Source organism: Oryzias latipes, chromosome 15, assembly GCF_053564925.1.
Source record: "Oryzias latipes strain Hd-rR chromosome 15, Olatipes_Hd-rR_3.1".
NCBI lineage: Eukaryota > Metazoa > Chordata > Actinopteri > Beloniformes > Adrianichthyidae > Oryzias > Oryzias latipes.
The window spans coordinates 12853826-12871704 of record NC_136251.1 but is presented as its reverse complement, the minus strand read 5'-3'; the positions used below and the strand labels follow the sequence as shown (position 1 = coordinate 12871704).

At 39.7% G+C, this 17879-nt stretch overlaps 2 protein-coding genes across 28 annotated transcripts in view; both read right to left on the bottom strand.

The window, feature by feature from the left end:
- The window catches only part of map4k3b (mitogen-activated protein kinase kinase kinase kinase 3b), a 54375-nt gene extending 46519 nt beyond the window's left edge, over window positions 1-7856 (bottom strand). For 25 of the 26 annotated variants that reach the window (XM_078931771.1, XM_023962949.2, XM_078931749.1 and 22 more), the window contains exon 1: window positions 7454-7854. In XM_078931771.1, coding sequence (XP_078787897.1) covers window positions 7454-7552 — 99 coding nt within the window. In that variant the 5' untranslated portion in view covers window positions 7553-7854. Of the gene's footprint in view, window positions 1-7453 lie in introns of all 26 variants that reach the window. The other variant, XM_078931770.1, reaches the window with a different exon arrangement.
- Window positions 7857-9838: 1982 nt separating this feature from the next.
- Window positions 9839-17190, bottom strand: thumpd2 (THUMP domain containing 2). 2 transcript variants are annotated; one of them, XM_004077223.5, is made up of 11 exons: window positions 16960-17190; window positions 16474-16612; window positions 15107-15454; window positions 14977-15035; window positions 14813-14890; window positions 14648-14700; window positions 13442-13529; window positions 13196-13267; window positions 11828-11942; window positions 10543-10663; window positions 9839-10466 (listed from the first exon to the last, which is right to left on the bottom strand). In XM_004077223.5, exons 1-11 carry the CDS (start codon window positions 17068-17070, stop codon window positions 10157-10159), a joined length of 1494 nt encoding a protein of 497 aa, XP_004077271.1. In that variant the 5' UTR covers window positions 17071-17190; the 3' UTR covers window positions 9839-10156. The 2 variants fall into 2 exon arrangements, with proteins under 2 accessions (XP_004077271.1, XP_011482470.1); XM_011484168.4 differs by having other exon boundaries at window positions 15107-15451.
- Window positions 17191-17879: the final 689 nt, after the last annotated feature.

Sequence of the window (17879 nt, the reverse complement as noted above, 5' to 3'; positions counted from 1 at the left end):
ATAAGTGGAGAAAAAAACTGCTTTTTTGAAAATTAGGAAAAAACAAATCAAAGGACTTCCAATTAAATCTGAATGTGTTCTTGAGTTCTTGAAATCTTTCTTTAGTTCAAATCACATGAAGACGCCGTCCTTCACGAGCTGCAGGTTAAGCAGCAATGTTTGACAGCAGAGGATCTGAATAACCCGGCCCTCCTCATCCTCAGCTGCCTTCGTCTGAGCACACCCCCAGAAACGCAGCCAGTCTTATAGCGTGGGGCAAATGTTCGGATGCACAAAGAAAAGACATCTGTGTGTGAAGCGGAGACGTCACAGCGGCTCAAACTGCTTTCCTCTGCTCCTAAAGTGTCAGACATTCAGGCCGCCTTCGCACAGAAGCACGCGGATGGAGCCAAAAGGCAGGAATTCTGAATGGGGGGGTTGGGGGGGGTGGACAGGAACTTGCACCGATGGACCCTCAATGCTGCAGTTTGCAGGATTTTCCTGCAGTTTTCCCGACTGACATTTACAGAGCCAGCTCAGAGACTGAATAGCTACCCTACAGGCGACTGCTTCCATGGCGGTTGAAGGGCCCGTCCCCACGTCAGCCAGTCACTCCCCGCCCCCCTCGTCTTAGGCTCCTCAGACGCACAGTTCATGCTCGGTTTCCTCCGCCAACATTCCTCTCTAAGCCACACTTTTTCACACGGCGGTAGCACCAAATATAGGCATCCCCCGGTGATTTTTCAGCACGTCCTTTTAATCCTGAGATTTCTGCAAACCCCGTTGTTGGGGAGATGAGTGGGAGCGTGCGCCCCACACGTTCTCCTCAACCGACCACATCCGAGAGCACAAATGTCGTTCCTGTGGCGAAGGGCTGGAGCGTGGTTCCAGCTGAAGGACCATCAGCCGCTGAAGATAACCCGACGGGGCTTTACGGCGAGGAGCGATACGGGCTGAGCCCGAATTAGAAACACATCGGCTGCAGCAGCCAGAGAGGCAAACGGCACCGCCATCCAAGAAAACACAGACTAAGCTGATAGAAACAACTCCTGAGTGGAGTTTTAAAAAGCCACTCTGATGAGAGCAGGGTTTTTTTTAACATTTTCTTGTAACTTTTTTCTGATGATGGAGGACATATATTAATAAAATGAAGCTTAAAAATGCACTTCCGTATTTCGCTGTGAATGAGGAGAAGACGAAAAAATCCTGAGCGTGTAAACAGAGAGCTCTCAGCAAAGGGGAGGGGAAGGTGGGGTTGCTACAACACACCCACAACTCAGAGAAAAATTTCTAATGAACTCCTGATGCTCTGCAGTAACTATGTCCTAGAAAACGACTCAGTTTTTTTTTTATTTTAGCTAAAAGCGGCACAATGTTAATTAAAAGACCGCTGGAAACGAGTTTAAATTAGCTCCAAAGATGATCCGAGTGGGACTTTGATGCTTCATGCCAGCAACCTCAGCGAGCCGGGAGTTTAACCAAACAACATTCAGTACCTCCCACGGGTCTCGCCACCCTCCCTCTCCCCCGAGACTTAAATGAAATTCCATCACAGAGGGAAAGCAAGAGTGCAGGAGAGTGTGGATGTTCATGATGGCTCACCAAAGAAAATCACCTTTAGAGTAGAAATAAATGATCATTTCTGGTGAATTTATTATTCCACTTCAGAGGAATAAAGAACACATTTGTGAATCACTTCAATTCAGATTTTAGATTCAATTTCATTCACAATTCAATAATAAATCAATCTTAAATAAAAAAATTGTGCCATTTCGTTTTTATTTACCTTAACTTGTAACGAGAAACTGTTGTTACAATAATTTTTTTTTAAAACTGTTGACCCTTTGATTAGACACAAACAGCAAAGCAGATTTCTGGTACATTTGTGCACCAAACCCCAAATTTCAGAAAAGATCGATGAATTTCATGAACTAGGATTCAGTTCATTTTTTTAGACTCAACTGTGGACGTTAATGTTGATTTTAACGTTTTTTTCAGCATCTTTTCACAGCCGTCATGAAGCCCAGATTCACACAAAAACATCATCATTTCTAGTTCTATCAACAGCACATTAAAGACCCACTCTGATCACCTTTTGGCTTGGTTGTTCACAACAGATCAGCAAAATACAGACCTGTCGTTACACTTTGATTCCAAAACAAACTAGAATGTGAGAAATGTTGCTTATTGTTTCCATCTCCATCCAGTTTTTATTTTTATTTTAAACCAAATGTGAAGCGCTTTGCAAACTCAAATAGAAGCAAGCATGCTGAAAGCTTTGTCAGACTGACAAAAATGAATTGAAATAGAAACTAAGGTGTAAAAAAAAGAACTGGTGTAATGAGGACAAGTGCTTGCCTTCCAGTAAAATTAAGAAACACTACTTTAAAGAAAAAAAAAGTTCAGATGGGAAATTGGTCAATCCTGCCTATGATGATTCTCTAAATCAGTCTTCTGAACTTGCTGAATCACCTTCAGAGTCACGAGGTTGCTGGAGCCTATCCCACCCCCTGTTTGGTGAAGGTGGGGTGCACCCTGAACAAGTTGCCAGTCGGTTGTGGGGCCACACAATCACCCAAAGACACAAATGCGCACCTAGAGGCAATTTAGAATATTTAATTTGAATCTATGAAACACGTTTTTGGACTGTGGGAGGAAACAAGAAAAAAAACACGGATGCATGAGGAGAACATGCAAACTGCACACGAAAGGGACCCTGCTGAGATTTGAACCAGCGCCTTCTCGCTTTGAGGTCGAAGTGTTACCCACTACACAAGTGAAACTTTATTCTGAAAATCCAAAGGATATCTAAACAGGAAAATTCCAACTCTGTCAACGATCCATTATGTTTTTAAGCAGCGGCGCCGTCAGAAACGTATGTCGCTAATAAAGATATTTGAAAAAAGTGTTCCTCTCAGCCTGAAAAGCACCATTGGCAAAGGTAATTACACAACGTTCTAACAATTTTAAAGACGAAAAGGATGTTTTGGTGAAGAAATGAATCGTATTGATCCAGACTCACTTCCAGGTCTTCCAGCAAAGTTTGGATAAGTTTACAGAGTTAAAATCCTCAGAACAGAGACACTTAGAGACCATCAGTTTATGGAAGGAGTCAGGAAACTGATCGAAGGTTTATAGAGGGCTTCTGAGCTTCTGTAGCAGGTTTTTAATGACCAGAATGAGATTTTTTCGTCTTATGCTCACTCCAGCTTGAACATGACTTTAACAGAGATAATCTTTAAAAATGTTGGTAAAGATATGAAAGAAAGTACCGGTACTTTGTGACTAACCTCCACAGCAGCCATATTCAAGGCCTAGATCAGGGGTGTCAAACTCACTTTCACTGAGGGCCACATCAGCATAGTGGCTGTCCTCAAAGGGCCAGATATAACTTATACATGCAACTAAATGTACTGACAGATAAATGCAACTACTCCTTAATGTTAAATAACTAATTTATTTATTTATTCTAACTTTTTAAAGTGACAATAACAGTTGCATAGAAAACATATGTTTGCTTGTTATTCTAGCTTATACCATGGTCCGGTTGAATACTCGATTCTGATTGGCTGCTGGGTATGCGTTAAAACCTGATAACCGCACGGTGAAAAAAGAAGTTCCGGTCGGCTAGCTTAAATGATTTGTATCACTGCGCCGGCTTCTGTAAAACAACCTTTTGCTTCATCATCTGGGCAAAAACAAGCGGTAAGCGATTAACTTTCCCTCTGAATTGATGCTTTATTCAACCCATCGGGACGATGAGCCTATATATATCGCCGAATCTTGACTGCAGCGGTGGTGCTACGCGACGCGGACTATATGTTACGTGATGCGGCGCGATGCGCCGCATCACGTAACATAGTACGCTGTTTATGAGAAAAGTGATCCAAATCGGGGAAAAAAACAAGAATTAAGGACTAAAACCTGGTTAATATGTATTGCTTTTGTAAGTGACCATGGTATAAGCGGGTTAATGGCCTTCGAAGTGTGCGGTTACTACTTTTTAACGCACTTCGCGGAAGCAACCGTCCTCCGCTTCGCGTCGGACGGTTCAGGCTTCCACGGCGTGCGTTAAAAAGTAGTAACCGCACACTTCGTCGGCCATTAACCCTTACATAAATCCTTTTAAATTTGATTCCTTTCAGGTTAGGTTATATGGACAGTGTTAAAGTCCTAATGTATAGCTGCCCAATTCGATATTTCAAGTCCAATTCCCCCTAGATATGAAGAAATACACACCATTTTTCTTTTAAGAAATGAAAAACTTTTATGCTCTCGCGGGCCACATAAAATGACATGGCGGGCCACATTTGGCCCACGGGCCTTGAGTTTGACACATGTGGTCTAGAACAAAGCTGGAAGTTAACATCCTTTGTCTGATTCTGCAGCCATGATTCTTGTTATCTATTTTTTTGTTTTATCCAGGTGGGTAAAATCTTTGCCAACAGCTATGGAGTCTGACACATGGGCCATGTGACGCTCATTTGAACCGTTCTTAAACTAGGGGTGTAAGAAAAAAATCGATTCGTTAAAAAAATCGCGATAATTCACTTGGCGAAACTTCTATTGATTCAAAATGCTGCCAGGACGATATTTGTTTTACTTATTTCTGAGCTTTAGTGTCTGACTTTGTTTCCACTTCACCCTCCGACCGCTAGTTGGCAGCAGAGCACACAGAGCCTCTTTGAGCAGCACCACACCACACAAGACAACAGGAAGACTTCAGCTAGAGGCAGCTTGTTCTGTTGTTCTGAGACATGAACTACTTTGTTTTTACTTAGGATGGATACCAAACAGAAACTCTGTTCCATGTTGCTGCTAGTAACATATAAAAACGTGGATTGCTGTGCTTTTTAGCCGCTCAATAAATAAGCAGTGCAGCAGCTAATAGGCTTAGCATCGGCTAAAATGCTATTGGCAAAGCGGGCTAAAGTTCTGCAGAACCTCCCATCAATAGATTCTAGTTTAACGACCTGATGGATCAGAGGGATGTGTACAACGCTCTGAAAAAAAGGCCGACATCGTGGGGAGGAGTGTTGCGCGTGTGAGAAGCGTGTCTGCAAAGGTTCAGCAGAGCAGACTGATATGTAACAAAGCACCTTTGTCACATTAAAGCAATTTACCTTCGTTCTGTTATGCTGACTCATCATCATCACTTTATTGTTTCTGGAAAGAATCCGTGTGTGCCCCCCCTTTTATTTTTAAAGCACCATTCAGGCTCCTGAACTGTTTAAAAGTACTGGAGAAGCTACATGTTGAAAATGAACCGCATTTTATTTTCTCATTCTTTGTTTTTTCTTATACTGAAAAATATTTTGTTGTGGAAATCAGACAATGTTGACCGTTTCCTTTCTATACTTTCAACTTACCAAAATAAAAGCACTATGAATTTGCTTTGGTAAACGCAACTTGTATATGAGATACAGTTGCAGCAGTGACGTGCAGTCAGGAGAGGCAGGTGAGGCTGTGCCTCACCTGTCATTATGGGAAGAAAAGAGAAAAAATAAATTCAATTATTATATTTAATCAGTAATTTGTGCTTTGCAGTCATTTTCCATTTAAATGGACCATTTTTGGGTTTTTTTTCTTTTCAAAATCGCTGAATTTCCGCATTTGCCGTTCAGATAATAAGAAGTGACGTGCGATGAGGCACCAGCCCGCTGAGCCTCACCTTGGATTGCGCAATACCTATGCAGTCAGACGGAACTGCTGTCTCTGTATGTCGGTTCAATCACTTGTACTATATGAGCTGAGTTTACATAATTTAGCAGATGTATATGATGTACAGTGTTTGTTTTTATAAATAACTGTATGTGAGGGACGTGTTTCTTGTGCTGAGCGCTAAACGCCGGCAAAAAAGCCGCTGGGTGAGGCCAGACATTCTCGTGCCTCATGTTAGGGGGCGCCGGTGAGCCCTGAGATTATGACGCTAAAAAACAATAGAAGAAGTGATACCAAGCGGCAAGTCATTTTCTTCAGAAGGAGCGGCGTATGGACTTTATTTACAAGTAAAGGTAAGACGATAATAACGTTTGTGTTTTTTTCTATGCTGCAGTTTGCATATGAAAAAAAAAACATGTTGAAATGATATTTTAAACAAAACACGTTAACTGTTGTCAATCAAATGGTGAATAAGTTACTCAGTATGGTTCATATGTTTGTAAATCTGACTGACGTCAGTGCCTTACCAGCCATTAACCTCACCGCACGTCACTGAGTTGCAGTGCTTAACATTGTGATCATTAACTAAACTGAATTTGACCATTTTATAACAGTGGAAGACATTAAAATTCAGGTAGAGTTTTTTCAAAGTCATATTTTTTTTTAAATAAATAAAATATGTTCAGGTAAAATATCACAATCAATCATATCGCCAGACTCTGGTCAATACACACCCCTATCTTAAACACATTTAGCCCATAGTGTTCACACTGGAAAAGCAAGGAGGGGCTTCTACTTCTCTTTCTTCTAAAACCTTTGCCTTATGGGTTAAACATTTGCATGATGGTTACACCATTGCCATGATGGGTAAACCTGTTGCCTGATGGGTAAAACCTTTGCCTGATGGGTAAAACTTTTGCCTGAGGTAAAATGGGTCAAATCTCGCCATGTTTCTGCACGTTTTTCCTCTAAACTGATTGTCCCACTCTTTTCTGCAGTCTGAGGTCTGACCTGAAGCCGTGGGGCCTTGCTAAACTGACAGCAGGAGCCTCCAAACTTCACCACAGACACGGCAGGGCCGAATCAGGGCTCTTAGGAACTTCTAAAAGTCACTGCGGACAGCAGAAGACGTTAAACACCGACTGGAGGCGATCATCTGACCGCTGTTGTCGTTATTGTTGTTGTTGTTGTGGCTTAACGCCTTAGCCGAATCAGCTGTCAGCCCAGACAGGGCAGAGAGGACATACTACTGGTATATTTGATTAAACTGGTGTAATATTTGCCTTTTCAGAGAAAATATTGACCGTTTTCAGTGTCTTCCATTAAGCAAATCCCTGCCTGATGGTACTAAAATTCACAAGAATCTGAGAAGCTAGCTGTTTTATGCTAGGACCCCTGTACCCATTTTCGGACAGCTTGAAGTTAGCCAAAACACAAAAACATTGATGGTTTTAGTTTCCCGATGAGCCCTTATATTTGCAGCTATAACATTCACGTATACTGTATCAACTTAATAAAAACATATCAACAGGAAGGGTTGCGGGAATAATGCGAATGGAGCAGCATAAAGTGGAGCAGCCATAAGCACAATTCAGCTCTGTCAATGCAACGCACATCGGAGTTATCCACGAAAACATCAGTTAGCCATTAAATAAGTTCAAAGTTGTGCTACAACAAAAAAGGAAAATTTAAATATTTTTAAAATATTTAATGTTTCCCCAAAAATTAAGAACGGAATACTATGAATTACTGTTTTGAGCTAGGTGTCCGAAAATGGAACCCCTTGGAAGCTCCCCTCTCTCTGCAGCGTTACCTTGTACACATCTCCGTAGGTCCCACTTCCTATCCTCTGGATCAGCTCGAAATCCTCCTGCGGGTTCCGCCGGGACAGGTCCATGCTGGAGTTCATCATGTCCTCTGCCAACTACGGCACCGATCGCGCGCGGTGGATGCACCCCCGACGAAGACGGTGAACGGATATTTTAGGAAAAACATACGGTGTCAAAAAATCTCTGCCTGAATCCAGTGTGAAGATCCAACATGGCTTCCTGCGCGGACTCACTGAGCATGCGCGGGGGATAAAAGTTGTTTTCCAGGGATGGTGCGTTTGAAGGCCCGTACACACCGGGACGAATATTCGCCAGGCGTTATTCGCCAGCGTTTTTCGCCACGTTTTTTGTGTTCACACCCAGGCGATTTTCGCTGACGATGAGTGGAGTGAACATGCAATTTCATTCCCTGACATTAGATGGCGCTTAATGTAAAACAGAAATACTCCTGTACACAAGGTGGCGCTGCGCAACTTTACGCTTCTTAAAGTCGCTTTTCACTCAGAAGAAGAGAGCAAGTATTTACACGCTTGTCAGAATCAAACAAAGAAAACATGAATATTTCAAGCACCAGTAGCTCCAACTGGTGCTTGGTTCGGGGATATTTTAGAATGTACGTCATTATTGCTTCGCGGCAGTGTAGACGCTACTTGGCGTCTATCTTCTTCGCTGGTATGTGTGCTCAGCAAGGCAGTTTTGTGTTTGAGCGCCCCCAAGTTGTGTTTTACTCTAACTTCAGAAGCTCCAGACACGTGAGCAAAAGCGCCATTCTCATTGGTCGAGTAGATTTCGACGCGACGCGTCGAAAAAAAAAACGAACCCGAGGCGTTTTTTTTTTTTGACGCTTTAACGCGTGGCGTTTTTTCGCGTCGGTGTGCACACTCTCGTTGGTGCCCTTTGTTTAGTCACGAGGCGTTAAACGTCGGCGAAAATCGCCGGCGAAATTCGTCCCGGTGTGAACAGGCCTTGAGACTGCAAATGCAGTTTATACAAGAATAACTCAACTGTAACATTTTATCGTATGATTTCATGATTATTTTATCTTCTTTATGGTTACTAAACTCAAAGCTTTAAAGGACAAGAAATTTCCAGAATTTGAGATTAAAAATTGCAGCAGTGCACGATATTCTGATGGGATGAAGTAGGAAATAACAATAAAATATTTCAAACGTTTGTTTTTAAGAACAAAATCAAATTAGTCTGAGCCAAAGTTTAAGCATTCATTGCTAAACCACAGCATCAAGATTTTTTTTTACTTCAGAAAGTATTTTTTAATTTTTTTAAACTTTACATAACATTTCTCTTTTTCCAAACTTTATATATATTTTTAGTTGTTTTGCTTTTTACTTTACTTTGTGATGTTGCTTTTTATTCCTTTACAAAGGGTTTTAGATTTATCTTTTTTTTTACTTACTACTACTTAATAATTATTTAAAGTTTTTGTCAAGTAAACATACAATTTTTAAGTTTTTTTTAGTTCACATAGTATTTTTAGGTCATGTTTTACTTTACATATTATTCTTAGATTTTTTTACTTAACATTGTAGTTTATTCTTTTTACATTGAATTATTAAGTTGTTTGCTTTTTTACTTTACTTAGTGTTTTTTATTACTTTACATAGGGTTTGTAGATTTTTTTAACTTTACTTACTAGTTTAAAGATTTCTGTCAGTTAAACATACATTTTTTACTTTACATAGCATTTTTAAGTAATTAGATTTTTACTTTGGATGGATTATGCGATTTTTTACTTTATGTAGTATTTTTAAGCTACTTTTTAAGCTACTGTTTATTTTCCTTTGTATTTTCATGCTTAGTTTTACTTTACATTGTATTTTTTTAAGCTTTAATATTTTAATCATTTGCTTTTCATTTTTCACTTTTTCAACTTTCCACAGGATATTTGAGGCTTTTAGTCATTAGCATGGTCCAAACTTTCCGTAGAACCCATTGTATCCAACTGTCCATGTTTTTTTCCTTGTAGTTCATTATAATTCCACTAGAGGCAGCAGAAGAGCTTTTCCTGATGGGTTTAAAAATGATCTCAATTCCCCTCAAATTCAATTTTCTGTCAATTATTTGATGTAGTGAGCTTTACGGGGTTAAAATGAAAAATATTTTAATGTTTCTTTAACCAGAGAGCCATAAAGGAGGGTAAAAGAGTCACATGTGGCTCCAAGCCCTCAGGTTGCAGACCCTGAGTCTAGCTGATAAAGCAGAGGCCCATTTTTTTTTCCTTATTAATTTTTTTAACTGGCATAAAGCAGCCAAAAATTTCAAAATCAATCATTATTTAAATCACAACATTAAAAGAAAAACACAGAGTTTAAAAGTATTAAAAACAAAAGAAAGAGGCAGAAGAAGGCATCTCAGGATTCACATATACAGTAAAAATGTATTTAAATTCTTTACCAGTATCAAAAAAAAGCTAAACATTGCAGTCTCTAGTGTGAGGTGAAGCTCCATCTACTTTTTATTAGTGGTGGAAAAAAACTAAAAAAAATATATAGTTTCTCACTGCATTATACAACACATCTGAACTTCTACCAGATTTGTAGACAACAAATGTAATTTAATTCAAAAGCTCCTCTTCTCCGTTTTGGGCTGTAATGTGTTGATTCAGTCAGTTTTCTCCACACAGCAAACATGCTCATGATCATCATGATGAGCACGTTTACCAACAGCGATCACGTTTTGACATATTTCTGAATCAGTCCGTCGATGGCCCCTAAGCTGACCCTGAACGTGGCCTGGTGCTTCAGAGAAGACCGGCGGGGGGGCTGGCGTTGCTGAAGACCAGCAGCTGGACGTCTGTCTTGACTGTGGAGCTGCTGGTCGGGCGGAGAGCTGGACGACAGGCAGCTCGCTGCCACGGCTTGAGGCTCTGCTTTCTGCTCCAATGCTGGCTCAGCGGGTTCTTGTGTCAGGAGCTTCTTTAGGAGACACGACAACTGAGGACTCAGGAGGACAACGAGAGTCCCTCCAGGACAAAGGATTCTAAAAAACAAAGAACAAGCATTCCTTTTAAATTTGTTTTGGGTCACAAATGAGAAATGTGAGGATTTTCTTGTACCTTTCCATTTCCCAAAGGATGAGCGGCAGGTCAGCAGCCATATTGGTGTTGCTGCCAAACTTCCTCCCAAACGGCAGATCACAGACCACGGCGTCCACAGTGCCGCTGAGCAGAGGCAGCCCTAAGCAAACACACGGGCTAAGCAACATTCATTCTTCTATGCTTTTCTCATTGTATTATGCAATAATAAAAGCGCCATCCGTCCATCCTACCATCCAATCCTTGAAGGAAAACCAGTGAAACCTTTTGATGGACAGCTTAAAAAGTCTCTCCTGTCACGTGTCTTAAACCCAAAAACCCGCACAGGTGCATGTGACTAAGTCCTTATCCCTCTGTCTGATGTTCTGAAGGGACACTTTGATTCAAAATGGTGATCTCCATGGAGACTAAAACATTTGGGACGGCCCTTCCTAGTCTGCAGCTCTTTCCATAAAAATTAAAGCGAGTGCAGAATCGCAGGTTTTGATTTTTAGGTTTTCTGGTTTCCAGTTTAAAAAAAATTGTTTCCAGAAAATAGGAAGTAATTATAGAAAAGGGAGTTTTTTATTTTATTTACTTTAATGGGGCCTGGCTTGAGAATTTGGACACATTTGTAGAGAAAGGCGAGTGTGGTGAGTTTCCAAAGGTTTCCATTGCCTCCTGTGTGACTTCAACATTTGACTGATGATGGCGCTCTTCAAATCCACAAAACTTTATACGGAAGAACCGTTTTTCCAAGTTTTCATAAAGTAAAAAAGTTAGGTAATTCTTGTTATGATAAAAAAAACCTAACATTTGATTTGTTCAAACTAAAAGCAGTCACCATGACGACAACTGAAGCATGTCAGCCACTGATTCAACTTGATGTTTTATCATCTCCAAGAATAGACGTTTTATTTTTAGATTCATGTCTAAAGCTCTAATTTACCATATGGGACAAACGAGTTGCAAAAGGTTTTTGGAGAAATATAGATGAAATGCCATATATAGAAGAGAAATTGTCTTACTGTCACAATTTGGTTATTTGCCTTAATTCTAGAGGCTCAGGTCTGAATGAACAACTACTCTAGACTCTAAGGATAACAAAGCAAAGGCATGGTCTTTTTGTTAAGAACTTGCTGGACATGAGGTTCAGATAAATGGCTTCCTACAAAACAATCTAATATCTAACAAGACTTAAAACATTTCAGATATTCCCAAACGGCAAATCCAAATCTGTTTTTGTCTGCAGAGTAAAGGTTTAGAGTCAAATGTTTTCTAGTGAAAGGGGATCCCCTGTTGGTTATTTTGAAAAACAGTTTCTTACCCATAGATGAGGCTTTCAGCAGCTGTATACTCTTCCCCAGATGTGCAAATAATACGTTGTGATTGGCCCTCTGCAGCTGTCCGTCATCGATGTCCACACCCACAAAACAGGCATCCTGAAGATCACAGGCTTTGTCTGAATTCACAGATGATTTCTGAACTTCTAAAAGACTTTATAGTGCAGGAATATCCAGTGCTCTGGATTTTAACGCAATTCGGAAACAATTTCGTTTTTTAAAGGCAGAATATGACAAACTATTTGCTGAAGTAAAAACCTTAGAAATCTGAACATTTTACAAAGAATATCGATGTTCTGAAAATGAAACTTGGATAATTAACAGAAAAAATAATGTTAAAATCACAAATTGTTGAAACGTAATGCATTGTGGTCTATATTTGCTAAATGAGTGAGCATCGATGTACTCTAGTTTTTCGCAGAGACTTTGGGGAAATTTCCAGGACTCTTGATTTTGGAGAAATAGTTTATATAATGTACTAAATAGTTAGTGAGTAGTGAGGGATTCGGACACAACTACAGAGTCCGTCATGCTGACAGTCCTGCATGTTCACATATCAAACACATTTCTCAAACAGAATCCCTTTTTATATGTTTTAAAACGTAAAATCTAGAATATTTTAGGCCTGAAGACTTTCCTTTCTTCTACGGATGGATTAGAGAGCAAACAAACAGTGATCGCTGCTAAAGTCTACACTGAAATGCAAGCTTGTTCAATTAACCGTCTCATGCTAAATTAGCTCATTTCATTTAAATAAGAGTCAACATAACTTAAATTAGACTCCAAATGACCCTCGTTTACACAGGAGGCAAATATCGAACATAAAAGAGCTCCAAAATAAATAAAAGAGCTCCATCCGATTGGTCAACAACATGAAGGGCTCCATCTGATTGGTCAAATAAATAAATGAATTTATTTGATTTGTTAAATACTTTAAGCTGCCATAAGATTGTTTTTACACATTTAAGGTAACCATTAATCGTGATTTTTGCCGTCTTTTGGGATATGCATTTTGCACCGTTTGATTTCGCAATAACGATAAATTTGGGATTTATTTTGCAGGCCTTACATTATTCAAATTCAAATTATCACAGGGCAAAGTGAACTCTACTAAACTTTAACCCTTGTGCTATCCTAGGCACTTTAACATTGGGAGTTGGGTCATCTAGACCCACTAGACAGTGCTCTGAACCGTTTTTCTTCAATGATTTGTGATCTTCACTGGTGTCCATGGATTACATGAAATCCTCTTCACCTTTATCATGGTAGGAATAACACATCAATGTAAGGGTGGGGTCATTTTGACCCCACAAGATAGCACAAGGGTTAAGGAAGCAGATCTGGACTCTGACCTGATGTTCCTGCGCTGCTTCAATCAGGATGGTTCCCACACCGCACATCGGATCAACCACAGAGAACCCCGGCTGTAAAACAGAAGGTGCTACACGTCACGCTCAGCTCTTCTTTGTCTTTCAGCTGCCCCCTTTAGGGGATCTCCACAACAAATCATCCGCATCAGTCTAAGTCTCTCCTCTGCATTGTCCTCACGCACACCAACAACCTTCACTCCATCCTCCGGGCCTCTGGCTGTGTTCTACCTGTATGTCAGCCAGTGATGCCATGGCCCAGGCCACAGTGGACCTCAGTCCGGTTGTTTTGATGTAGCTGCGGTTCGCCAAAGGTAACCTGCATGGGAGGGGACACAGCACCCATCACTTTTTAGCATTTATGAGTTTGCAGTTCTGTGAAAAAGTGTACGGCACCAGTTCATTCCTTTTTTTGCCTCCAAAGAACCAGTTTTCTTTTCTAGGAACCGACTAGTTTAGCTTGTCTTCCAGTTAAGATTTGGGCAGCAATCAGCTTGTTAACATATTAAAAAGATCCCTTCTTGAGTAAATGCAAATGTAGAAAAGTCAAGCTTCGGTTCTAGATACTTCTGTGTGTTTTCCACCAAGTCTTTAAAAATGTTCTCACTTTTTCAACAATTCTGGTATCAAAACTTTCAGTTCTTTGAAGATAAAACCGCTTAAACTTTAGATTTTTCTTACAATTATGGTATTTTCATTCATAAACGGATCATTTTCACATGGGAAAAGCTTCAAATTCTTCAAAAACTTTCCTCTTAGAAGATCATTCCAACCAGATTTTGGGCTTTTAACCCCAGTAACTAAGGTATTTGGTCCTTTTAAACCATTTGTCTGCTTCTTTCAACTAACTAAGCTGATTTTTTAAGCATACTCAGAATTTATTAAAGCACTAGGTTCAGGTTTTTGTACTTTTACATCAGATTTTTGACGCTTTTCAACTTTTTAAAACCATGCTAAATTATATTTCAGCAGCTAAATATTGTCTTTAGTGGTTGAGCAAATTTCAACAGTCAGCTCTCAAACATGAATTTTGATTGATTGATTGGTTTATTTCATTAAACATTTGAATAAAGAATTTTTTTAAAAAATAATAGAACAATTTAATACAAAATTACGAAACACAGACCCATTATAGATATTAAGTCAAACATTGATAGGAAAACAAACAAAGATTATAGAAGATGATGAATGGAATTATTTAGTAACAGATTTCTGGCACATGAATGTATGTATGACTTTTATTTATTTAGCTGCACCTATTATATTAAGATGTTTTTTTATAGGAATTCTCTTTTGTTTGTCATATTTGAAAGTATTTCTTCATTTGTATAAAATCTGTGTTTGTCCCAAATAAAATGTAGACAATATACTTCAAACATGGTTCTCACAATTCAAAATCTAAATATTGCTCCCCAAAGTCTGAAATGCAGATGAAACCTGGTCAGTGGAATTCCAAGCAGACAGTAATCGTCGCTCAGGTGGAGACTGACCTGCAGAGAGAAACCAAAGCCCACGATGACATGTGGTCTGACAGGATGAGGGAAAAGCAGAACCAACCGCACGTTGAAAACGTAAATAATGTGTCAGAAAAGATGGAGTGACCTCCAGCAGAGGATTCTTCAGGTCAGCCTTCCAGCCCAGCAGTCTGCTCACAGCAGCTCCCATCATTCTGCTCACCTCCTGCACCACAAACAAGACAAATATGACCTGTTTTGAAAGTCCAAAGCTGGGACCACACACTACTGTCAGGTGGCAGAGTTCAGCACCTGTGAGCTGAAGCTCCTGGAGACAGATCCGCTGCATTTGCAGCTGATCCTAAAGGATACTGCGAGATAAAAATTCAGATTAGGATTTGCTACTTTAGAAAATCTGTGTACAGAACGAGACGTTCTTCACCATTTTCCACACTCTCTGAAGCCTCATCATCTCCTGTGAGACAGATTTTGCTGCAGAAGCTGTTGGACTCCATCTTTATCTCCGCTTCTGCACCATCCTCCTTCATCCTTTTCTTCTCTGGTGGCTTTTCTACATGTTGTTCTTCCCTCTGTGGCTCTCTGAGCTCAGATCTGTGTTTTTTTGACGCTGCAAAGTCTTCAGTCCCTCCCCCCCTCTGACTCCGTGCTGTTCCTCCCAGGCCTTTGCTGGCTAAAAGCTCCCTCTGCAGGCGGCTCCATGTCACTGCAGCGCCGATCCACTGATCCCGGTTTGCCAACAGCCTGGACTGCAGCAAAGAGGCGGCCTCTGCTGGGAACATTACACAGAAATCCAACAATTCACTTTCGCCATGATTCTGTTCCTACCTCAAGTTTTGGGTCACGGTTTGGTTTTGGTTCTATATATGATTTGTGTTTCAAAAAACAACAACAAAAAACTAAAAAATGTACAAAGTAGTAATAAAGTAACAAAAAATATTTTAGCTGGCCTACACCAAGCCTTGTATAATGTAGTAAAACAATAAGTTATAAATCTATCTTTAGCAGATTTAGCAGAGCAACAGAAGTTTATTAGTGGGACTGTAGGTGCAGAACAACCCTACCCCCCTACCCGTCCTTGTTGCTGAGAGCTCTCTGTTTTCACTCTCTCCTGCTAGCTTACAGCCCCCCACATCCCCACCCTAACATTACCTATGCAACAAAAATGGCGAGCAATGTTGGAGCAGATTCCAGCTCGGACGAGAAAAACAACGTTTATAAATGGATCCATCAGAATGGAGCAGAATGGAGCTTGTGGTCCGTCCAGTTTATTTTCGATGTGACAAATACAATGTTTTTCAAAAGACATTTTGTCTGCTCCTGATTCACAAAATTTCAAATGACAAAAATACTCCAAAATGCAATTTATTCTTAGTTTACTTTTTATTTGTCCTCTATTATTAAAAACATGACACAAGGGTCATTTTGAAAATGTCTCAAAAACATGTTAAAATTTCTTGAAAAACACCAAAAACACAATTTTCATGGGAAGGGGTCTTTAAATTTAACACACATGTTTTACACTTCCAACGTAAACATACTGCAGAAGGAATGCAGCAATTCCCTTTTTCCACAATCTCATTCAATGGGTGTAACAAGGGGTTCGGTTTCAAACCGAGTGTCGTTGCATTCCCAGTTATCCTAGTTATTCCTAGTTATCCTAGTTATTCTTTGTTATTCTAGTTATTGCTACCTATTCCTACGTATCCATTGTGTGCTTCAGCTGAATGCCGTACATCCGTACTAAATCTTTGGAGTTTCTGTATGTTAGCATGTGAGTCGGGCCGGTACCTCGGCTGCAGCGGGTTGGCATCCTGAGAGGCGAGTCCTTCTTTAACAAAAGGAAGAGCCGTTCTGCTGCTTTCAGGCTTGTTACTCTGTGGATCGCTGCAGAAGAGCTGAACAACACTTTTCCAGGAATCTGACACACCTGGATTAAAAAAAGGGAAATTCTGTACCTTATTTTCCATAAAAGCAGTTATTTTCCTTTATTTTTTAAATAACCAGGCGTTCTTCTCATAATAGGGGATCCAAGTAAAGATCCTTAGAATCCTGTTTCTATATTGAAATGATGACTGACATGATTATAATGAACCTAAAAAACAAAAACGAATGTTAAGATTTTCTATAAAAGTCTTTTCTCTTTGACATTTTACCTGGGACTGCTTCCGCTGTTAAATTAAGCTACTAAAAACATTTGCTTGGAATACACTTGTACTTTTTTCCCTTCTAATTCTTTTTTTAGATTTCTTTTTCTTTCAAAACAAACAAACTCACGTCTTCAGCTAAGAGCTTCTTCTTCACTTCCTCCGTCAGAAAAGTCTCCATTCCATTCCCGGCGGTGCAGAAGAACCGAACAGAACTTCCACTGCAGCCCGGTTCCACCATGATAATTTTAGTCTTAAAAATATTCTGTCAATTTAAAAAAATAAAGTAAAACCTTGACTGTTAATAGACTATCAATGGCGCCATATTTGATTTTTCTCTTGACACCGGATATGGTGTTTTTACTTCCGCTTTATGCACGAACAGTTTCCGGTAAATCTAAAACACAAACAAAAAACAAAAGTATAGTGTTCCATCTAAGCCAATTATAAAATTTTTGTTTTAAAAAATAAATATTTTATTTTTGGGAGGGAGGGCATGTCTCCAAATATTCAGGTTGTCATCTCCTCAGTTTTCAGCAGGGGGCTCTCTCGTTCAAAAACCTTAAGAATTAAAAATTGTTGGAACGATTGTGGCCTAATGATTGTCATTATTGTGTTTTTTTTGGAATTTTTGTTCAATCTCTGGCGAACGTGAACACTGTATTTTGCACATAGTGTGGAGTTTTGTCATTGGTATTTTGTATGTGCAATATTTTTAATAAAGTAAGAAAAACGATTGTGAGAATGAGAAGTTTACACAAACCCAGCCTTTTTAGGCGTTTTATCTGCTTTTAAGCTTAAATGAGAACTACTCTTTTCCACTACCTTTTTTTTTTAACTTGCTGTGATTCCTGGACTCTTAATTATATAATTGCTGCTTATTTTTTCTTAGTGTGTCTGTCTTTAATAGTTCTCAAGGCTGCCAAAGCTATTTGTGTCTGTAAAGCATTTGGAATCACTTCTGTTCAAACAAAGCTGCTTTGCCCTTTTTCTACTTCATTTTTTGATAAAGGATATTGGCTGAAAGTGGTCACACTCTTGAGTGGGTAA

Excerpts from the sequence above, each read along its gene's own strand:
- thumpd2 (XM_004077223.5), bottom strand. The coding sequence starts at position 17,070 with ATGGTGGAACCGGGCTGCAGTGGAAGTTCTGTTCGGTTCTTCTGCACC. Across the intron at positions 15,455-16,473 it reads GCCAACCCGCTGCAGCCGAG|CAGAGGCCGCCTCTTTGCTG; the intron begins GTACCGGCCCGA and ends TAATGTTCCCAG. Across the intron at positions 13,268-13,441 it reads CATCACTGGCTGACATACAG|CCGGGGTTCTCTGTGGTTGA; the intron begins GTAGAACACAGC and ends TCTGTTTTACAG.